The sequence below is a fragment of the Crotalus tigris genome, unplaced genomic scaffold (assembly GCF_016545835.1).
Source record: "Crotalus tigris isolate CLP2741 ecotype Arizona unplaced genomic scaffold, ASM1654583v1 scf7180000018103.2265978, whole genome shotgun sequence".
NCBI classification, from domain to species: Eukaryota; Metazoa; Chordata; class Lepidosauria; order Squamata; family Viperidae; genus Crotalus; species Crotalus tigris.
In genome coordinates, this window is record NW_024096824.1 from 1,066,904 (window position 1) to 1,091,065 (window position 24,162).

Sequence of the window (24,162 nt, forward strand, 5' to 3'; positions counted from 1 at the left end):
AGATAGTTGAGAGGAAATCATGGTTGATACTTAGTAATATTTGCCATCCTGTATTCAAGCAGAAGGAATATAATCATATTCCTCCTCTACTTTTCAATAGGATGTCATCAGATCATGGCAGATTGTGTTCTAAAGCTAAGAAACCTGCAATTCTTATATGCACAAAGGCTGGCTTCCTTGTACAATGTATCTAACTGTCTTATACTTAAGGAGGAAAAACCAGATAATTTGCTTTTTTTTTAAAAAAACACATTATTTTAAGAATTTTCAGTTCTTCAAACTGAAACATTTTGTTTGACAGAAGCAAATTACTGATCTTTCCACAACTTTAGCAACGTCAATGAAGCCACATCAGGTATTCATTAAAAATCTGTGAAATCAGGTTTGTTGAGAGAATGATACATACATAGATTGACTCTCCAAACAGGTTTTATGCCAAACACATAGAAGCACAGATTAGATTCAAACTGAGAGGCAAAGTCAAGAGGCATAGTCTCAGTTGCTTTTCTATGTATTAGATTTTTTTACTGCTTCAGCATCTGCCATATACTGTAAATTGCCTCTGAATCCTATGTACGTCATGTGAGTATTTCCACATAAGTAATCAATAAATATGTAATGATGAATTATCTATACTACAGAATATAAATTATACTTCAGACACATAAACATCTTTAGACCTTCATTGATTTCAATGAATTAATACGTTCTAAGGCATATGCTTATATTTGTCATAATGTTATATTTTCACCTGAATCAGCTTAAACATTTCATCTTGTAGCATTTCCCTGACAACCTCTGAAGTGTTCGGTGGTTGTGCTGTAGTTTCTTTTCTATCAATCATCTCTGTTTCTACACCAGCATCATTTGAAGGAATCTCTGACACTTCTGTGAAAGAAGGCTGATCATCTGAAACAGTGATGTCTACACTGAAGAGATAAAAAGGGAAATCAGTTGTGATAAATAGAAAAACCAGGAGTCTTACCTGTTTTCTTAAATATCTAATTTATACAGAGTCTAGTTCTGTAGAGCTGTATACAAGGTCTGAAATAGCAGGGACAAGTTACTCCAAGGAAAATTACATATTTAGGATGTACTCTAATTTGTTAATGGTTGAAGAGTATGAAATAAATAGTTCCTGCTTAGGAAATGACTACTCAGAAGGGATCATAGGAGTATCTGACTATCTGAAATAGCTATTGTGAGCAATCCCTAAATAACAAAAAACACGAAAGTCTCTTTGCTTTGATAGTCAAGCTATGTAAATTGCATACTGGTAAACCCAGATATAAAATTACAAGAGGAACATGAGACAATAAAGTTCCATTACATCTGATATCTCCTTATTGTGTATATTTCTCCTTATTTAGGGTTTTTTCCCTCCTCTCCAAAGTGATAGTGACATCCTTTGAGTAGTTATGCATATCTCCAGTTACTCTTTCATAGGTCAACATTATAGACAATAATCTCTCATTTTCAGACGTAATTCCAGGAAGATTACAATAATTAGCAATTACTCTATCAATTTAAAATTCTTCCATCGGGAATCTTTATTATTCAAACATTCCACTGTAGGATAGGAATTAGGTATTGGCACCGCTCCCATGTACTTAAATACCTCCCAGTCTTCTTGGGACTGCCCAGTTCCCCCAAGGGAGTTCAGAAATAAACCTAAGGATAAGCAACTAATGACAATGGATTAAACTTCTGAAATAGTGATTTTTAAACTGATAGCAAAATGCTAGAAATCAAGGGAATGGTTCAGGGACAGAATTTCATAAATTTTAGAAAATAATTTACCTAGTTGTTTCTGCCCTCTTTTCAGAACAAAATGGAAGGGGAGAATCATTGGGAACTACTTCACCTGTAGTACTGGAGATACAAAGAGAAAAACATGCAATAGTTTTAACATATGATAAATCTCCATTTGAATGCAAGTGAATGAATTTATTTAACTAAACAATTTTAATTAAAAGTTTCAAATGTATTTACTTACTATTCATTCTTTATCACAGCAGTAAGCTTTTTTTTTTTAAACAAACACTGTTACCCTGTGCACAACTTTGGACTGTTTACATCTGGTCTATGTAACCAGTAGTAACTAACTCAACAAAACATCAACATCTAAGTGACATGAATGCTAGGGTAAAATAATAAAAGATAACTGCTCAAGAAAGAAAAAAAAGAAAAGGAAACCAGTACTATTAAATGATCAAAAGTTAATTTCTAAAAGGATTTCCTATATATTTTTCTTCCAAAGGACAAATTATTCATTTAAATCATTAACATAAACATTGTTAACTATGGAAAAACAACTTAAAGAGGATAAAATTAATAAAGAGCAATTCTATGAATCATTTTTGGGATATGTCTGATTATATCATATATTAATATTGTTAATGTTATGTTAAATGTGTAAATATACTATATATTAATAGTATATTTAAAATTCACAGCTCTCATCAATGTTACACTGCAGGAACAAAAGGACAGAATCCAAAGATGGAAGAATAACTGTTCTGACCTTCTCTTTGTTTCCTGAGCAGCTGAGGGCACTTCGAATAAAAAGCAAGATTTCGGTTATCTTTACTTCCTGATCTACTTCTAAATTCATGTGGGGTCCAGAAGATTCAGCAAAATAAAGATGTCAATCTGGAAGTACTTCATTGTGAAGCACTAATGGCCATTAAAATGATATGTTATTATTTATTAGAAAAAAACCCACAAATATCAGCAGATAATACGTGGGTATAGTTCAGGGCTTTTTACTGCTGATGTAGAACAAAGCTGTGGAACTATGTAAGACATAACCTCCTGGTTAAATTCTGATACATACTCGTAATAATCAGCAAATAAAAATAAAGCAAAGAATGAAACATGTAGAGCAATAGATATACACAGTATTAATTTCTCTCACCCATCCGGTTTTGTACATTTGTTCTCAGGTGTTTCCATTAAAGGTTCATCCTGTTGACATTCTACTTTTAATTCAGAGAGATGCTGTGATTTAAGGGATATTCAAGCATATATTAATATGTTATCATTCCACTGCTTTAAAATGATAAAATTTACTATTTATTTATTCTATTAATATTCTGATTGTCAGCCAATTTTGGAATTTCTTAAATGATCAATCCTGCAATGATGACATACAGCCTAGGTTATTTATGCTAATATAATATACTATATTGGTATGAATATCTTCTAAAACATATAGCTTATAGTGTCATTTTTCAGATTCAATATCTAATGAGACTGAAAAAAATAAGTTCAAGTAATCTTTTTTGGATGGGGGAGGGAAACCCAAGGATCACTTTCAGTCTGTTATATAAGAACTAAATTTTAAAAAAATGGATGTTAGAAAAAATAGAGCAAATGTTAAATATCTGCAAATGTTAGTGTCTAATCCATTGCTTTATTTTATTCAATAAAAACCTATAGGCCAGATACCTGGTCTACCACCCTGAGCCCCTCAGGGAACAATAATTAAATGCAGAGAAAGTAATCATATTATCAACTTAATTAATTGTAATTTACTGCATATGTATGTTTTTGATAATTTGAATCCTAAAAACCAACTACTCAAAAGTTGTTTCCTCAGTTTAAAACAGCTTGTGCATCCTAGCTAAAAATTAAAATTCACTGACAACCAATAGCTCTTTTCAGAGTAATTTCCAAAGAGCCTCAGAATATAAAGTCATGAAATCAAAGAAATATTGTTTGACAGACAAAACTGAAGCAGAAAACTGTATCAATTTTAAATTTTGATAAGGAAGAAAGATCACAACAGTTCATTGTTGTGATGAAAAAGTTTATTAGACTTGGAACATTTCAAGCAAAAACTGTAGGTCTTTTTTTTCTCAGATCAAAGAAGTGTCCATGATACTTCATTAACAAATTATAAATTATCATTTATCATTAATCTGAATTTCTTTTTCTGCTATCATGGAAAGCATAAGTATAGGATGTATGTTTCTCCTGATTATTATACATGAAATCTAGACCAAGAATTGTATGAATTAATTTGATTTTGCAATAACAAGTCATGATTCTACAAAAGTCAAGTTAAACAATGCTGAAATCCTTTGGAATGAGGTCCTCTGTGTTCTAACACAGTGGTTCTCAACCTTTTGTTCACCACAGACCCCTTTAAATACCTTTTGTGGCCTCAGACCACGGCCATGGACCCCTAAGACTTAACTCAAGATTTAAAGGAGGCTATTTCCTCAAGAGTTTGTGGACCCTTGTGACAACATTATGGGTCTCCCAGGACCACAGGTTGAGAACCACTGTTCTATCATATCTACCGATAACGTTATATGTCATACATAAAGTATAGGTTTTATAAACTGAATGGAAGAAAATACACTTATTTGGGGAACTACTTACTTCATTTTTCTTTTGCACTGATTTAATACTGACAGAGATGGTAGGATTTCTTGAAACTGGATCTTCACTACAGACTTCAAAACAAGCACAACATTAAAAAGAACAAATAAAGAGAACAATGTATTTCCCCCCCCCCCCTATCTTTCTCTTTCTTTTTACTAACAAGCCTTTTCATTGATTTTCTTGTATTTATATGAGAGATGATAAACATTTTAATAGTATTTGTTTATGAGTGGCTCTTAAACTCTTGATTCATTGAAATTCTTAACAAATGTTGCATTTATTTTCCTCACTGAAAGTAACATTCCCATATCTTTGTAACAGTGTTCAGGTTTCCATAATGAGAAATTTTCAGAATAGAAACACAACTTTCTCTTTAATTTCTTTGTCTCAAGCTTCTGTATTTGTGGCTATCCAGCAGAAAACCCAAAAGAAAAATCATCCTACATAATTCCACACCCTCATAATATTCCAAGTTACAGGGACCTCAAAGAGTTCAATTTTGTTATTCCTTTATTTCAGCTGACAAACAGCTGACTTCTCAAGCTGCCCTCTGTTTTGAGTTGATTGGTAGAATCACACAAGCACCACTTAATTCAGTTTTTATTTTTGCTTGTTTTTTTAAAAAAATCCCTAATGAATTGTACATTTACGACCTTGTATTTTCTTCTGTTAACAAGTATCCTGCTCTGGGAAGCTTTCAAACCCCAAAGCTGTCCTCTGACAACAAAATGGAGGTGAGGGGTGCCACGTGCGTCAATCCGGAGCTCATTTCTTGGCTGCAAAGACCTTTCCGGAAGGCCTCTGACGGCGAAACGGAGGCCGGGAGTGACGTGTGCGAGCTGTGGAAAGCAGCCACAAAAGAAGTGGGCTGGCGAGGCAGGTGTTGGGATGTGGGAGGCCTGTCCTAAGATAAGTGGATGTGGGGCACATGGGGCAACTCCATCCCCCCTGCCCTAGCTTGATTTTTACCTCTGCATCTCGCCCACCTCGTGCAACCAGGTGCAATGGGTCTTAAGTAGAGCTTATTTTTGGGGTAGGGCTAATATTGGGCCCACGTATAAAAATCAAACTAGGATTTATTTTGGGGATAGATCTTATTCTCGGGGAAACACGGTATTACATATCCTATGCAAAAATCTCTTTTATTTCACATAAATGACTTCATATAAGTGAAGAAAACATTTTTCTTTTAACTAACCTTCAGTTTCAGATATTATGTCTCTTTCATTTCGTAGAAATTCTGCCACTTTTTCTGCCAGACTGATATCCACAGCTGTACTTCCAATGTCTACATCAGGTACTATAGAATGATCCCTACGACTTGCTTTCTTCCTATTTTGCTTTTCAGGTAATGTTCCACACCTTTAAAAGTGACATTTTTTTTAAAAAAGAAGATTTTAGGTAATAACGTTGTCTCCTTTTATACAACAGTTTTTACTCCCTTTGGTAATATATGTTCTTATAATCAAACTGAATGCTGAATTCTTACCTTGGAATATTTTTAAATGGTTCACCATATGCATGTCCCTTTTGGATATCAGCTGGAGCTCCCTCTGATGAAGAACTATTTGTATCCTCAGAACCATCTTTCTCCAGTTTGGGTGTGATAGTGGAAAATTTTTCACACTGTTTCTGTGGTTTCTAAAACAATACCACATATAATTTTTAAGTTTAAAAAATGATTTGTATTCATAGCTTTGCATTACACTCCTGTTGTGCACATTTCAATATCTACTATTACACCATAGGAAACCCGTCTGCCTAAGAAAAACCTCATCAGTAGAGGCTCTATATTTTCAGATTTGGATTAGAATGTAAATCTTGTTGAGATATATGCCTTCCTATAAATAGTCTTTAATACAAATTACAATTTGATAATATAATACAAATTACAATTTGATAATATAATTGTTTTGAAAAATTATAGATCAAATTTTAAATTTTCCCTTCACAAAAATTGTCCCATATTAGTTACCCAAAGGCTCCATTTGGCTTTAAATATGTTTTTGCTAAATAAATTATAGGCCAGGATTTCATAGATAAGTACCATTCCTTAGTATTTTTCATGTAAGTTTCTGCTACTTCTAAATGTACATTACAAGAAATGTCCATGGCTATGGAATGTTTGGCTGCTTAGCGACTGCTCTACAAGGAAGTTCATTACTTAACATTCTGAAATCTTGGTTCCCTGACAGTGTTCTAATTAATTAGGAAGAAAACATAGAGTGATTGCTGGAAATATTTTGAATTAGTATGTATCTCTGGGAAAGGAAAACTTTCACATAATATTTTATACTATTTTAATTTTTTTAATATAATTCCATGACAGTAAAAAAAGAATGCCATAGAAATTTCATACTTTTCAAGCCCTATTAATGCACATTTACTTTTTAAAATATAAAGTAAAGGAAACAAAGAGTTCTTGTTCTAGCAATATAGCAGGTCTTTGGATTCATTTTCTTTACACCTCCTTATTATCATGCATAAAAAACAAAGAACACCCCACAAAATATTTAGTATGAACCTTTTATCTATTATACAATCTCAATGCATCAATAATTTAATCTGATGCAGGTCAAGTTCGACTGTTAACATAAAGTGCATAACTTTGTCATTAATTATTGGCTTTTCTAGATGCTAAAAGCTTACAGTTCAAATTTTGATAGTCCGATGTAAAGTTAAAATGTTTTTCTTGGTCTTTCTCAAAAGTAATTATTGAAAAAAAATCACTGTTTGCATCGTTACTTAATGGGGAAAGCTGAGGGTGAAATAATTTTGCTCTATCTATGCCAATTTTCAGAGATGATGCTGAGAGAAAATAATTTATTTCCTTTGCTGAGTTCAGCAAACAGCAAAATATGTTCAAATGCATGCAGTTAGCAAGTTACAGCAGTTGCATCTCTGTATATGCTGAAGAAAAGAGAAGGCTACAAATTCTCTAGAGCAGTGTTCCCCAACCTTTCTGGGTTGACAGCCTGACATGAAGGGGGGGGGGGGGTAGAGGGGATGGTTTTGCAAGAGATAGGTATGCGCACGTGCAGCTTTATTTGTATGAGTGACGGGTGAGATTTGTTTGTATGCACTTTGAGACACTTTGCCCAAATTCAAATATTAGCTTTAGATATGCTCAAAATAATTTCCGTTACTTACCAAATCGCAATTTTGGTCTTGAAATTTGTTGCCGTAACGTCGCTCTAAAATCCACAATGATGAAAGAATGGCAGATGAAGATATTTTCACATGCATCATTGGCTGACATTCCTGAAATGCCCCTGTTGTGCTGGGATCTTGAACCATTCTTTTACTGGACCATCTGATCATCCATTCAAGTAAGCGAGATATATTGTTAAATTTAAGATGTATTTCTGGAACTGGTTCGTCTTGTTGTGTGACGTCATTCACTTGTCCAGTTTTGCAGATGTATTTTTGAAACAGAGTTGTTTTAGGGGTAGACCGACATTGAACCAACGCTGGTGTGAATGTCTTACTGGAATTATGTGAGTCACTGACTGATCGCTGGCTTTGACCAAATAAGCCTCTTCTTTCAGCAAGTCTCATAACTGAATCACAGTCTGAAAGCTCTAACGGTTGTTCATTAGCTAAAGTTTCTTTTTCATAATCTTTTTTCTTTTTATCACATAAAGAAGCTAGTTTAGAATCACTAAATCCAAAACCAAGGGTGTAGCAAGAACCAGCTCTGAATGCATTTTGGACTTCAGTTCTCACCTGTCGACGTATCAGTGTTGTATGAACATCAAAAAGAAGAGAATGGAGCTCATGCTCTCTAAGCAGTGCTGAAAAGCATGTCAGAAAAGGAACAGCAGATTCACTGTGATTGAGTGGATCTCTTTCAAGTACGTAAGTTAGGAAGAGGTCTAAAAACTTAATGTATTCATCATCATCACGTTCAAATTCCCATTCACCGACTAGAGGCATATGGAGATGATTGGGAAGGTCTTTATGGGTCTCTTTTTTAAAATCTCTTTTCCCACTGCAGTCTTTTAACTTTTCAGTCCACTCTTTACAGTTGGAAACATCTATATAAGAGGGTAAATCACTACAAAACAGAATAAAATAACATATAAAAAGCAAATTCTTTTCCTTCCACGGCAACTTCTGTATATCCATAAAGGCAAGGAAGGTGCTTTCAATCCAGGAAAGAAACAAATACCGTGTTTCCCCGAAAATAAGACTGGATCTTTTTTTTTGCCTCCAAAAGAGGCACCAGATCTTATTTTCGGGGGATGTCTTTTATACTCACCTCCGGCACAGACAGACCCACCCAACAGGTCCCTTCTTCTGCCCAAAGGAGCAGCTTCATTCTGCAGCTGCATTCCAACCTGCTTTTAGAAAAGCCACTGCAGCCGAGTACTGAGCTATGGATTCAATCCATAATAGATTCAATCCATAGCCCAGTTCTCAACTGTATACTTCTTGCAGAACTGAGCTATGGATTCAATCCATAGCTTGGTTCTTGGCTTTCCATTAAGGCCTATGACTGAGAAATGCAGGTCTGGCTGCAGAAGACTTGGCAGAAGAAGTGGGCCAGTGAGGAGAGACCTGGCTACAAGGTAAGTGGGTGAGGGGCATGTGGGGCAGCTCTACCCCCCCCACCTCTGTCCTAGTTTGATTTTTAGGTGTGCCTTGCCCCAAAACTAGGGTTTATTTTTGAGGTAGGGCTTATATTAGGCCCACCCCCAAAAATCAAGCGAGGGCTTATTTTCAGAGTAGGCCTTGCTTTTAGGGAAATGTGGTACTACAAAGTAGCTAAGAGTAAAATAAGCCTACATGGCACAATGTCAATCATATGCTAAGTCTTATGAAAAATATTAACTTACTGAAAAAACACATTAAATATGATTTTTATGACAATCTCATTCTTATTGTGTTCTTCTGCTTTAAGGATTTTCTTGGATGGATCGCGTCAGTCCACTACTGCTTTGGTCTTACTTTGCTATGCGATCCCCAGAATCAATGAAGCACAAGAGGAGCAGAACAAGGATATGAGGCTTTTAGGTTGCGATCCTATGCACACTTACATATAAGCCAGATGGAACTTGATGCAAAGTAAATGTGGACAATTTCATACAGTTTAAATAAGATGTTACTCAAAATAATATTTTCTTTGATTCAAGACAAAATGTTAAAAATACTTACTTGGGATTTTCTTGCTTCGGTTTTCTTGCTTCTTCTGTCATCCCAAACTCAGAAAGTGAATCTGCTGGTTCAGCACTGTTACACCCTTGAAGGTTTCTGAAATCTGAAATTGTGCTTCTGCTTAGAGTAGTCCCCAAAGAAAACTGATCATAGCAGGAACCTCCAGAGTCTTGTATCTCTTCTTCTGGTGGCTCCCAGATATTTGTTTGAATGGGCCCTATGTTTCTTATCACACGTTTCAGGGTTTTCACATTCACTTTGTAAGTAGCCTGTAGTACAACCGACATAATTTCTTCACTATTGGGGCCTAACCATAAAGACAGAAAATGTGGATCACATTAACTAGTCATTTTAACTGAGATGTCAGATAATTTATATTGTATGACAAATCTTATATGCAGTGGGTGGATAATACTATTCGGTGTCTATTCAATATATAAAATTTCCCTTGGCCAACAATCTAGAATAATTTATATTTGTTTTCCATTGGTAAGAATTCCGGACATTATTGTTCACGTTACTTAAAGACAATAATTCATACTATGAGTATTTATATTTTCATTTTTCAAGGAACTTTCTTTTTAAGAAAAAAATATTGCTTTGCTTTCATAATTTTTGTCATACACTGTACCTTTAACTGTGCAATGCCTAAGTCGTTGATATAGATCATTATGTTTATCCCTTAGTGAGACCCTCACATCTTCAGGGCTAGGAAATGCTTTTACCAAAATTTCTGCCACCTGTATAAAACAAACCAGCATGAAGTTTAAATTGCTTCCAGATACTTGGTAAAATTTCCAAAAATCAGTTGCACGCTTGTAAAAACAAACATTCAAAGGTATATAAATAGTGTACGACTTACAAATACACTGGGACACAAATTGCTTCTGTCGTGGTTGAAGCAGTCATTAAGCAACATGTCCATGTGACTACTTCAATCAACAACCATAATCCCGGCTGCAATCTCCAGCAAAAGAGCTGCATGCTGAAGGATTTCAGATCCATGTGGAGATGAAACCCTCCTGGCAAGCAGCCCTGTTGCTCTCAAACATTTCTGCAAAGGTTTCCCTACATGAAGGGGGAATTCTTCGACGGGCTGCAGAAAAAGAGATGAAATCCTGAAGATTTCAGTAGCTTTCTTCCAGTTCCATAAAGGATTGCAGCTCCCCTCCACCCCCCCCATTGCAATCTTTCTTGAGGGCTTCCCCATTAACTTACTGGGGAAGCTGGCAGAGAAAATTGCAAATGGTGATCACGTAATTGTGGGGCGCTTAGCAATTGATTGTAAATGTAAACCTGTTGCCAAGCCCCCGAAATGTGGTCACATGACCGGGGGGGGGGGGTTGGCACAAAGTTTTACAATGGTTGGAAGTGCTTTACAGGCCATAAAGTACTCTTTCCAAGGTTGTTTTAACTTTCAATGGTTGCTGAACAGATTAGGATTACCTATATCAAAAAAACTAAACTGCTCAATCCTGCATACCTTTTTAATTGGTGGTAATTCTCCAATAAGGCTCAGAATGATATCTTGCACAAGTTCTTCAATGTTCATGAATCTAGCAAAAGGAAGCATTCGGCAAGCCCACTCCAAAGCACTGACAGAGTACTCAACTATGCAAGCATCAAATTCGATCCTCTTGAATTCCTAAAGAAAGAACATCTTGTAATTGGCCAAAATCTTATCTACATGGTTACTGTCATCTCAAACTACCTGAAATCTAAACCCTGGTCTACCACAAAAATATATGTACTATTAAGACATTTGAATAAAGCTAATATTTAATATTTGAATAAGGGTAAAGGGAATATTGACCATCCTCTTGTACTTCCTTTTCTGAGTAATTCAGGTAGGTTGGATTTAAACCCACAGATCTGCCCTAGTGGTGTATTGTATAAGCTTTGACTATGATTACTAAAAATGTTTTTGGGCAACTTTTAAGATAAAACCTCTCCCAGGGCTCTTACAAAAATGCAATATTGTATTAATAAAGCCAATATTAAAATAAACATTATATAATCATGATTATTTGTAGATGAAATCCTGACTAGACTAGTCATATATTTTAAGAGATACACTTAAAAAGCAGTAGTGGTAAAGTCTGTGGAATCTGAGGAAGGGAGGTACTTCAAATAATTGGGGGACTATTATAAAAAAGGACCTCTCTCTCATTTAAACTGACTTAGCTTAAATTTTATAATTAGAAAGAAGAAAAAAAAGTGAAAAGATAATCTCTTATATATGCCACCCAGTCATTAGTTGAGGTGCGCGGCTATAGAAATCAAGTGATAGATGAGAGAGAGAGGGAGGGAAGGAAGGAAGGAGGGAGGGAGGGAGGGAGAGAGAGAGAGAGAGAGAGAGAGAGAGAGAGAGAGAGAGAGAGAGAGAGAGTTAAAATTTCATGCTATTTTAATTACATTCCGGTTTTCCAAATTCTCCCTTGCCCTTTGATACCGTCTGCAACTATCAGACAATCTTTCACGAACATGAAGCATCCAGCACAATATACATAATTCTCGAAAGCATCCTGCAAGAGACACACAGAAAATTCTGCAGGCAATCAATGTATTCTTTTAATGGCTATATTGTTTACTGTCATCAGCTTCTTCACTTTCCTTCTATCAATTAACTTTCACTGCAATGTATGTATGTGTATACATGCTTATTTACAACATATTAATGACAAGTCACATGAACATTTAAAAATTGCCCTTTCACAAGTGGCTTGTGTCAGGAGATCAGTAAGATATATTGAAAAGCAATGGAATGTCAGAAAAATCAGCAACTAGATTGCTTTCATCTTATAACCCAATTTAGTTCTCAGCTTATTAAAATGGAAACCTTTTCTTCTTTTAACAGACAGATTCTCTATTTGAATGGGCAAGGAGCCAAATGGGAATCTTTCACAGGCTCTGAATATACTATTAAGCCTAGATTAGAGACAAGCTTTTTTGCTTTGCATTTTATTCTTTTTTAAACACATATTGGATTTTTTTGCAGATACACACCTATAGTTTTACATGAAACAGCATCAAAGTTATGGTCTCCAAAAGAAGAGGGCCTTAAGAACACAGTATGATATTTGGAATACTTAAGCAAATTTTCTGGAAGATCACTTAAAGGAGGAAGGGCACCTTTTTTGTGGATCTAAAATGAGAAAGAGGGACAAAAGAGACAAGACAAAAGAAAAAGGAAGACACGGTATAAATTATGACATGGCATTGGAATGTTTTAGATAAAGCCATCTTTGTGATCTTTCTTATTAATTTATTCCTTCCTACTAGGTTAGCAAGCTAAACACAGCTTCTTTGAAATATGGTCAATGAGTATGAACAATCTGATTTACTGAGACACAAGTTTCTGGGCTCTGATTCTTTTCACCACTCAAGAGTCAATTCAACTTGCTGCATATGTTTTCTTAAAAGGGCACTTTGTAAGCAGTTTGCATGTATAAGGAGGAAGGGGAGGGCATCTCATAGGTTTGATAGTGAATTCAGCTTACAAGTGTGTGTATGGGGGGTACCTATTACTACCACACTAGGGATATTATGGCAATAAGAGTAGCGAAGCATAGTTATTTCTTTATCATCATCTTATGTATCTGCTAATAGTTAACCGGTGGCCTTTTTTCTGGTGACCTATATCTTACTGGGGAAGGGCAGTGCTCCTGATCATTTACTGTGAATATTTCAGGCAATATTCTCGGATAAATCTTCTGGATCCTATAATTCCTAATGAAACAGACAGGTTTCTCAGGATTGCTATCTGGCCAGCTTTTGTCACTCTTACTTTATGAAGACCATTTGGGAAGGGATATATGGTTGGGCATTGGCCTTTCTCAGAAAGGGGGATGGTTCTGCTAGCCTTGAAGGAGGAGTGGCCATCTTCCTTACGAGATCATCGCCAGATCCAATCATCCTTAGGTAGTCCAATCCACAACTTCTCCTTTTGGGGAAAGTTGTAAAGAAGGTGATCGGCTGCAGCTACATTTCTACATTAAGAGAACTGAACACCTTGGAATTTACTTCTTAAGAAATACAGATTACCAAAAAGGCTTCTGCTAAATTCCAATTATTTCCCATAGTTGGAACAGTCAAACCATTTCCTGGTCAACTTGGAAACATCCCAGTGATTACATTTGCAGAAAACATACAATTTTAAGGCAACCTAAATAATAAAAAGTAAATAAATCTCTATATGAATCATGATATTTTCCTTCAGAGACTATCATTTAAAAGATCACATCTGAAAGTAATCTACAGGATAGTAAAATTCTAGAATTTTATGAAATATATCAGGTCTAAAAAAGTTTTTTCCATATATTAGCACCAGTTTGTATAATATTATAGTTTCAGACATATACCTTTTGCATAACTCTTCGTGTATGTTTTAGCCGCACAATATACCACTGAGCAGCAGCAAAAGAACAATGAGCAGCCCGGAAAAGAAGAAGAATCCGTTGAACAATTCCAGATACTTTTTGTCTGCAGTCTCTCTCTATTTTTAATGGTACATCAGTATATTCTTCCTAAGAATATTGTAAAATTTAAAAAGTTTACAGTATGAAAATTCCCAAGGAAAGAGTAAGCGCAAGACAGATTACCCATCCTCATTCCCTTTGATTTACTAAAGTGTGAAAATTTAAGATAAGCACTATAATTTCCAAGTATTTACATGTGTTTTATGATCAAGTAAATATAAACAATATATTTATATACTTAAATCTACTCAGTGAGTGTTTAATTCATAGGTTAATATATTCCAACAGAAAGAACTAGTCTAAGCCAAGGAACCAAGCTCCTTGCACAAATAAATATAGATACAATATAAGAACAGAGGTACCTTTTTCCTCCACAATAGGGAACCATTTACCTACCTTTGAGTTCCTATATAGTGTATTACATAGTGTTCTCCCCCCCCCCCAAAAAAAAAACATTGGAACAAACACACACAAATATTAGTACTGATTCCTTACAAGAGCACCTCAAAAATTAATAAACACATAAATACAGTACATAAAGCTAGTACTTCTTTGGGAAAAAAAGTTAGTTTGAAATGAAATAGAAAAAATTAGCACGACAAATTTAAGAAAATGTTAATGTAACACTGAGAGGCATACTTCACTCACAAATGTTGGCTGAGGACAATATAAAGGAGGTGCTGGAAGATATAAGCCATCAGGAACCAAGCCACAGAATTTTCTACTATGATCCTTGGCAAAGTCCATCAAAACCTGAAAGGTTTCTGATAGAACGTCTGCTTCTGCCATAACAGCTGCTTTTAATATTTGTTCTACTGAACTAAAAAGGGCATTTGCATCTTCTTCTTCAATAGGATCTAAAATAAGCAAAAAAGCAGAGACAATAATAAATATATGGTTAAATGTAGAAATATTTTTAGTTCAAAATGATAGCAACACTGAGTTAGCAATATAATTTCCGATAATTTTGCATTTGAATTTTGCAAATGAATGCATTTCATTTCATTCAGACTGTATTCTGAATGTTATAGTACATATGACAGTTCTACTTTCAAAGTGCTGTCTCACTTAATTAACATGGCTAAGGGTCTCTGCTAATGCCAGGAGAATTTTAATCAGAATTTTGATATGCCCATCATTTGCTGCATTTGATCCAGAAGAAAAAATTGCGGACCCTTTGTGTTGCCTCACACTTAAAAATTTTAACAATAACAATATCACTACAATAAAAAGATTTCAATATTTCGTTCATAATAATGGTTTATTATGTTAGTTACAACAGTCAATATATTTCCAGATAAACTCTATAGGGGTGTAACACAAGTATAAGCACAATATTAGTGAATTAAATATCCAAAAAATCTCCAAAAATCATTCATATAGAACAATAAAATACAGAAAAGGCTTCAATGAAAAAATAACTAGCAAATTTGATATGTTATCCAATGACACCTTATCAATGAAAATGAATGGTCATAAAATGAGAGCTATTAAAGTAATATGTGTATGTTTCTGAAAATCTTTAGAAAATGATTGAAAAATTATTAAAGAAATGGAACAGATATATCAGATACTTGAAGAAATATTTTACCTCCATAAATTTAGTTTAGGATTGTATACATTGATAAAAAAATGTACAATAATATTTCATTATTTGGAAGAGTTGATAGCAGGTGGCCTGCTTTTAAATGTCTATTAAATATGTATATTAGGAAAGGCATAAAGAATACCTAAGGATATTTCCACCCTGTTTCCTGATATGAAAGTCACACCATTTGCATGAAAGTGATTAGAAATACTGTATAATAAAAGAACTAATCTATATTAAAAAAAATTGTGCACCTGTGAGTTGCTTGTATCTGAAGTTTCCTTGACTTATTTCATTGTTAGCAGGTTGACCCAAAAAAGATTGTAGCTTTTCTTGAAAAATGTTTGTTGGCATCAAGTGTAATGGCAGGAATAATTCCACTTTCTCTGACCTGAAATTGTATTAAGAACAGGGTAGCTTACTTCAAACTATTCTTGAAATGGCCTCTGTGTAGTCACAAAAGAAAAATATTGATTGAAACAAATGATATTTGTCCCATTCAGTATAATATGAAATTCTGAAAGAGCTAATATTGCACAATAATACAAGCAAAAGAGACCTATTTTTGGCATTTTGCCTTTGATAGAAATGTTTCTTACTACCTATAAGATTATTGCAACTATCACTTCATACATTGTAACTGGAAGGACAGAATCTGCTGGATGATGGAAAAAGAGATGATATCCATACTGTAACTCTACAAGGATTTTAATCTCTTAATAATCTGTGTTAAAAACATCAAAACTATCTCTAAAAGTTGGATTCTTTATCTAGGAATCATCTTTGAAGTTTCAAGATATACGACGAATCCCAAACAACCCAGCTACTTACATTAAGAGCCCAGTATTTATGTCTGAATTACCATACTGCCCAAAAGCATAGTTGCTTACCTATCAGTTATTAAGTAACTATAATTGGTTGGGATGAAACATGCTATGACAAAACCAAGTAAGAGTATGTGAGCTACGCCTTCATCACACAATGTGCAAGCAACCTTGTATCATAACATGTCATTAAAATGGAACCAAAAAAGATGGGAAAATACTACAAAAAGAAAACTGCTCTATTTTTCTGTCACTTCTCTCTGAAGTGGTCCAACAATAAACTTAAGTAGGAAAGGTCATGCTCTATGTTTCTGACAAAATTCTGCTAATTTGGTAGATATTACCTATTTTAGATTTACTAACACAGAGAGAAACACAGAGATTCTCTCTCTCTCCCTCCCTCTCTATCTATCGTATCCATCCAGTGGTTAAGGTGGTAGACGATGGGCAGGAAAACTAAGTTCGTCATCCGTTAGGTACAGAATCTAAATAGATGACTATGGTCCACTTTATTTCTGTTAAATAAAAAAAATGCTGTCCATCAACCTGCCCTTGACCATCATGGTAGCTTATGTTTCGTAACTTTCAAGTGAGGGCCTTTATCCTGCAATAGATTCAGGATGATAATAATGATGATATCTATTTATGATAAATATCTATTCATGGTAAATGCTATAATACCAATTCATGATAAATAATTACTGTATATATTACTGTTTATATATATGACTGACCTTGCAAAGCTTTTATTACTTTGACAATATAGTTGATAAGCCACTCCAATTGAAACAGCCATTTTCCAGTCTCCAAGTTTCTGGGCTAGCCACACAGCTTCTGGAATTAGTCCACTGATTAGCAACAAATCAATAGTATATTCTACAGTCCAAGCACAAGACAGGCCATTATCCCTAACTGCTTCAGTGACTCTGGAGTGTTGCAGAGGAATAATACGAAGGCACTGATCTATAATGAAAAAAATAGTTGTGATGAGTTTATTTTGTTATTAAATTATTCAATCGCCAATCCTATGCAAGCTTACTTAAAAGTAAGAACAAGTGAGTTCTGAGCCTGTTTTCAGATAAGCTGAACACAGCCCTCAGAATAGTAGATCATTTGCATCAGATATCCTCCCACCAATATCCTACTTTTATCCCAGAAATTTAGACCAGCAGCTAGAATTTTTGGTTCTGCAGAAACAAGACCTGTCACATTGGATGCATTTTATAGGAAAAACATTTTTCATTTAGAGAAAGGTCAGAGACAAGTATTATGCCATTAGTTTACTTAAAAGAGAAAAGGAACAGCAGCTAAATAAACTAGATAAATTATACATTAGGAAATAACTACAAAATACTATCCAAAACCCAATAATATCCAATCCATGTTTTGTGCATTTCTATAGGCAGGAGGGAGGAGAACACCTCTCAATAGAGCTCTGTAATGTTTCTTGTCAATATAACAGTAAGCAAACATATGAAACAATATCAAAAGGTACCTGGCTTGATATGAAGTGGAGGTAAGATACCAACACTGTGGGGAGGAAGTATATAAATTGGCCCATTAGTGAAGTAGGCTGCCATGAATCGGGCCAAAGACTGAACCACTGCTAGAGCAGCTTCAGTGTGAACATCTTTTATCCATTCAGGATCTAAAATGAAAATCCAAAAAGTCTGGGGTAACTGAATGAAGTAAAAATCTCAAAATAAGATACAAGATACTCAGCATACAAGAATTCCTTGGCGTTTCAGAAACAAAAGCCAAAGATTGCAATCTTATACTAATGTAGTCTTAGTCTTACTGATCTTAATGGAGCTTACTTCAAATAGAAATAACAACAACAATAACAATAATTTATTTGATGTAAATTGTTCTGCCCAACTCCAGAACAATTCTGGACAGCTCACAATAGTACAAGGAAAATAGTGTACACAATGAGTAAGAAAAGCAACAAAGTAAGAACATAAAAATAAAATACAAAATTGTCAATTCTCCCAACAGCATAAACCTATACATTTTACAAGGGGCTCCAGCCAGTCTCACCATGGGCATGAGAGAACAGCCAGGACTTTAAGACCCTTTGAAATGCTAAATCTGCCTAAACAGTAATGTGCAAAATATTTTGAGCTGAACCATTTTAAATTTCAAACATGTTGTTTTCATGCAAGACAATCAGTGTACTTTGGAGAGAAAGGAGATGTAGCAGATACACTGATATTCAACACAAGATAATAGCCATTTATTCTTAAGCTAGATTTGTGAGGTAATTTTTAAAAAGGAGTTTAAAAGCAACCAAATTAAAAAATGCATAATATAATTCAGAACAGTGTTCTATTATCCATACAGAAATGATGAACATAGTATGTTTATAACACTGTAATAAAAATAACAAATCTGCAACATTAAATACAGTTAGCGATGACTCATTCAGTGAATGTTCAAAATTAGATAGGGCTGAATGAGACTTATGGACGGTTCTCTAAGATGCAACCATCAAAGAGACCCAGTCACATGATTGCAATTTGGGCGCTTGGCAATTGGTTTGTAATTATGATCCCTACAGTGTCCCATGATCATGTGATCGCCATTTGTGACCTTCACTGCTAACTCTCAAAAAGCAAAGTAAATAAAGAAGCTGGCAGGAAGTTGCAAGTCATGGTCACATGACATTGTGTTTAATGACTGCAACTAGAACTGCTGGACTAAGATGGTGCAAACATTTTTCACTTTATGACCATGTTGCTTAGTAACTGAGTTGCTGTAACAATTATTGTCATTAACTGAGTACTACCTGTATTATTATAAATAACTTGACTGATGAAAGAAGAATTCTACATTTACATACCTGTTATAACATCTCGGTTTCTTACAGAAATTTGATTTTGTTTTAGAAGTTCATATACCAGATGATCACACAGACCCTGAGCCTCACTTACATTATAATGATAGAGATGGCAATATAAAATAGCAAGATAATATCGAGTTTGAAGGAAGGGTATTCTCTTTCTTCCTATATTTAGAAAGAAATAATTGGATAAAAGCTAAAAAACATAAATCCTAGTTGTATAAAAATAAACCCTATGCATATATGAGTGCAAATCTACTTCTCAGATCCATATTTATAAATGAAAACAGGAATACATGATGCAAATACAATTATATTAGAATACATTTCATTTGAATCATTTGAGTAAACAGTAATTTAGACAAGATTAACTGAATGATTTTAAAACTTCAGTTCTTTAGCAGCATTATTGCAAAGAGAAATTAGCATAGGCAAATTCTGCGTGATAGTTTATAACTATTAAGCTTAACTTTTAATAATTTTAATTATGTTATTTTTACTTCTGGCTTTTTCTTAACTGCACCAAATGCTGTATTACTAGATTCTCTGTGTCTGCATATACCCAATAACAAAAGTGTGGGGCAGCTTTAGAAGTCTCCCATTCAGTTATGTACCCATATTACCTTTATTTCTATTTCATACTATCTTTCTCTCTCCCCGTGTTTCCCTATGCAATCGCAAACCCATTTAGGATAGGAATGCTGTGGTGGGAGTTCTACCTTTCTCTCCAAGCAACAGAATTACTACTTTAAGAGGCTATATAGGCAGAGTATGAAAGACAGATTAAAGAGAAAACAGTGTGGTAGGTTGACAAGCATACAACTATTCTGTGGAAGAGGACCCAAAACAATTGCTAAAGTGATGATAGGAGAGTGAAAGGGAATTCTAAGGGTGGTAGCATAGGAAACATCACACGTAAGGTACTTAAAGTCTGCATGCTGTAAGATTATTAACTGAAACTACACCACATTGACAATTTGTATACTTTTATCTTGCCTCGCTATGCTGGATGCAGGCCAAGAAGAGAGCTTGTGTTCCACCATGCAATTGTGGAACAGGAACAGGATGAAAGGGTCAGATTGAAACTTGAAATAAAAAGAAATACCAAATTATTAGCTAAGGAATATGCTTCAATACATAATATCAGATGACTTGCATTGAAGAGTATCGAAGGAATTTCCTGAAGCTCAGTTAAGATCACACCTTAATACGCAGGTAGTCCTTGCTTAAAGATGGTAATTGAAATTGGCAACTCTGTTGCCTTATTCCTTTTGTGCAATATCACCTTTTTAGATTATAAACAGAAAGAATTGTACTGGTTTACCATCACTGAACTATTATATATACTTCCAAGGTAAAGAGAAAGACATAAAAGCTTTAAATTAGAGCTTGTCTGATGTCAAATGCCCTCTTGAAAGTCTTAACAGCAACCTTCCTTACAGACTGCTGCTTGGGATAGAAACAATCATCACAGAAAAATGGGGAGCATAAAGGGTGAAAAAGGATATAAGAGTTAGAAAGACCTTGTCATCTACTTTTGGCTTTGGCCCCATTCACTTTTTTCTTCTACTCTATCTACCATGCCACTTCAAAGAGACTATCTTTGAGAGACTGAAAACAATGCCAGAAAAAAATGACCAACCATATCTCTTTAAACAAGTAATTTTTGCAGGGAGGACTAACCCTAAAAATGGAACCAATATCGTACCTTTTGCTTTTGTTTCCTGAAAAGCTCTCTCCCAGGCCTCCATAGACTTTTTATACGATCCTATCAGAAACTCTTCCTCACCTTAAAAACAAATTGAAATCTAACATTTAAACAAATCTTAATCTTCAGCCCAGTTTGCTTGAGATCAATAACCATGAATTATTTTGTTCTCACATACATTACATAGAATTAGAAAAAAAATTATTTGTATGAATAAGTTCACTGTGGGTATTGTCAGGAACTCATTTTGTTTCTGAAAATAGACACATGGGAACATTAACCCTTTGTTGGATATCTCATCCCACTGAATGCAGAATTTAACATCAAATCAGCCCCTTAAATTGTGTCAGTTATTAGCATTGCAGGTGGTGGAGGATCAATTTCATATTTACATGTATATATTTATGCAAGGTATATGAAGTGATGGTGGTTTCAAGAGACTAACCATTCACAGACTTGAGATTCAGAAGTCGTTCCAAGCTTTCTCCCGAAGACTGTAAGATTGCCTGTATATGACATGCAAGTGCTTTGATCACTGGAATTTCCTGAGCAATTTGGATTTCATTCACTGATTTGTTTGAGTTATTCACTTTTCTGTTTAGTTGTGCCCAATACCAAATCACATGCTTATACAAGTGTCGCCAGATTACAGTTAACCTAAGTTTAAAAAGAATTAAACATATCACAAAGTCACAAATTAAAGAAAACTATTGACTAATCCTTACATATTCCATTACATATTCCATTCAGTAGAAGAAATCTTACGCTATTATTTCAAAGGGAAATCACCAGGAAATCCAGGGCTGCAAACTAGGCCCATAAATAATAATGGAATTTCACACTGTATTATAGTTATTATTATCAAATGATTCAAAGAGTAGATTGTATGAAGAAACAGTAGATCAGATATTCAGCTCATGCAAGATTACACCAACTGATTATGAACAGTGGCATAACACAGTCACCAAAATTAGTCACTGGAACATCTGTAAAAAATATGTGACAGTAATGAAAAATTGGTGGGAACACAGAGTTGAAAAAGTAGTTGAAAATAAGGTTAAATATTATGGGATTATTATGAGCCAAGACAAACTGGTAATGTCTTGGCTCATAATACACAGATTTAATTGTGGTTTAAAAAAAGAAAGTGTGATTAATTGATAGGCAATACCAGGAAATACTAGAATATTATACAAGACAAAGAATTGGAGAAGATCACAAAGTATTAAGATCTGAAAACTAATGTTGAAAGATTATGGCATAAATTGGCTCTGGCGGTCCCAGTGGTTATCGGCATCTAGGTCTCATACTACAATCTATTATAGGTGTTAAGAGACCAGAAGGGGTACCCAAACTCAAATTTTGCATTTTACTTGTCCCAGAATTCTTATTTACAATATTTTATTCATGATTCAAATTACATTATACATCAAAATAGTAAAATATTTAAAGTAGTAATTTTTATGCTAGGAATACCTTTTTTCCTGATTCTCAGTTCGATTTGCCATTGGAAGAGAACACGTTAGCACAGAATGTAATGCACAGTGCTTCTGGTGACTATTCCAATCCATGCTTTGAAACAGAGGAACATCAATAGAATCTAGTTCCACTTTATTATTACCACTCAGATCTGCTAGAACAACTTCATACTGTGGTATTTTTTTGGCATTTAAATAATGAATAACCATCTTCAGCAAGGAGAAACCCCCCAAAAGATTAGTGGAGAAAAGGTGATCTTGTGGTTCTGCAAGTATCAGTTTTAAGGTCTGCATTGTGAATTTCATTAAATGCCCCAATGTTTGTCTGTGTTGATCTTCCCAACTTAGGACAGTCAAAAATTGTTGGAAACAGTTTAAGACACATTGTATCCATGACTGATTCTTGACAGGATCATCTAATTCTTTAAGTTTCACATGCTGGAGAATGTTAAAAAAGTGTACAATGCAACGAATGTTAAAATTTAATAATATATCTTTTTCTTTTATACTTTTTGAAATGCCCACTCTCCAAGCGGCGATGAGATTTTTTTGAATATGGTTCAGTTCAAACAATAGGCCATCTTTTTTTCTCTCTGTTCCATCTATTGCATGAATTGTGTCAAACATTGATGCGAATTCCAGCTGGCCTTCATCACCTAAAGAGAAATCTGCTTTTTGGCTTCCCAAAATATACGAATTACTTTGAAAAAAAATGTCATCACTGGATTCTTCATTGCATTCCTATATTAAAAAAGTGATATACATCTGAAAGAAGCTTATTTGTGACACATGTATCAGTAGTAATTATAGATACAAATATATATATAATATCGTATATATACTGAACACAATATTTCTCTAAGTGCTGTCTACAAACAGTTGCAAGTGAGATATCTAAATCCTTTATGGGAAAGAAAAAAATTAAATTGTATGTTGAAGAATGGAATGGAATCCATTCCATTAGTGACCTTCTCTATTGCTAAGGAAATTGTAAGGATGGGAACAAATACTTTATGAATCTTAATTAAGTATCCAAAGCAAGATAGTATCTGCAGGACTTTGACTGTTAGCATGCGGATGATGGGGGAGTAGATGAGTGTGCTTGTGTTATGCTTGTTGGATAAGTTTAATTTGGCCTTTTAAGCTATCACATTAATATGAATGCAAACAGGCAACAATAGAAAAATTGGGAAAAAGTAAAAGATGATTGAGCAAATTTGCACAATTACAAAAAGTAATCCTATTCAATTCACTTTTCTTATGCAGTGCTGTTCCATTGAGAGGAAGAAACAGTTCTGAATAAGTGGAAAAGGCTTTTTGCTCATTTATGACAAAACCCTTGGAACTAAGTTCCAGAATAGTCTCCTAACTAAAAAAAAAAAAAACTATAATCAAGATTTTCAGCCATACAAAAATTTATTTATTATAAATAATTCAAGGTGGCAAACATTCATAATATTCCTTCCTCCTCCTATTTTCTCTACAACAATAATCTTGCGGGTTGAGTTGGGCTGAGGAGTGAACGACCCAAAATCACCTAGACTCCTAGAGAGTTTTCATGCATAAAGTGGAGAGTCTCCTAGTTTCTATCTTGATACCTTAATCACTAGACTAATCTGGCTCTATGGCCAGTTTGGCATATGAATGTTTCGATATCTGTTCAGCAAGATGTAAATAAATACTTAACCAAGGTGA

General features: G+C 34.5%; 1 protein-coding gene across 9 annotated transcripts in view; it reads right to left on the reverse strand.

The window, feature by feature from the left end:
* CPLANE1 (ciliogenesis and planar polarity effector 1) overlaps positions 1 to 24,162 on the reverse strand; it is a 69,266-nt gene that overhangs the window by 33,756 nt on the left and 11,348 nt on the right. For 8 of the 9 annotated variants that reach the window (XM_039347913.1, XM_039347911.1, XM_039347909.1 and 5 more), the window contains exons 13-33: positions 22,466 to 23,208; positions 21,435 to 21,646; positions 20,990 to 21,070; positions 19,282 to 19,446; positions 17,935 to 18,087; positions 17,174 to 17,402; positions 15,870 to 16,006; positions 14,676 to 14,884; positions 13,911 to 14,075; positions 12,556 to 12,694; positions 11,965 to 12,074; positions 11,033 to 11,194; positions 10,181 to 10,289; positions 9,550 to 9,856; positions 7,543 to 8,449; positions 5,882 to 6,033; positions 5,591 to 5,754; positions 4,390 to 4,463; positions 2,918 to 3,000; positions 1,801 to 1,872; positions 752 to 929 (exon numbers count right to left, since the gene is read on the reverse strand). In XM_039347913.1, coding sequence (XP_039203847.1) covers positions 752 to 929; positions 1,801 to 1,872; positions 2,918 to 3,000; positions 4,390 to 4,463; positions 5,591 to 5,754; positions 5,882 to 6,033; positions 7,543 to 8,449; positions 9,550 to 9,856; positions 10,181 to 10,289; positions 11,033 to 11,194; positions 11,965 to 12,074; positions 12,556 to 12,694; positions 13,911 to 14,075; positions 14,676 to 14,884; positions 15,870 to 16,006; positions 17,174 to 17,402; positions 17,935 to 18,087; positions 19,282 to 19,446; positions 20,990 to 21,070; positions 21,435 to 21,646; positions 22,466 to 23,208 — 4,551 coding nt within the window. The remainder of the gene's footprint in view (positions 1 to 751; positions 930 to 1,800; positions 1,873 to 2,917; positions 3,001 to 4,389; positions 4,464 to 5,590; positions 5,755 to 5,881; positions 6,034 to 7,542; positions 8,450 to 9,549; positions 9,857 to 10,180; positions 10,290 to 11,032; positions 11,195 to 11,964; positions 12,075 to 12,555; positions 12,695 to 13,910; positions 14,076 to 14,675; positions 14,885 to 15,869; positions 16,007 to 17,173; positions 17,403 to 17,934; positions 18,088 to 19,281; positions 19,447 to 20,989; positions 21,071 to 21,434; positions 21,647 to 22,465; positions 23,209 to 24,162) is intronic. The other variant, XM_039347917.1, reaches the window with a different exon arrangement.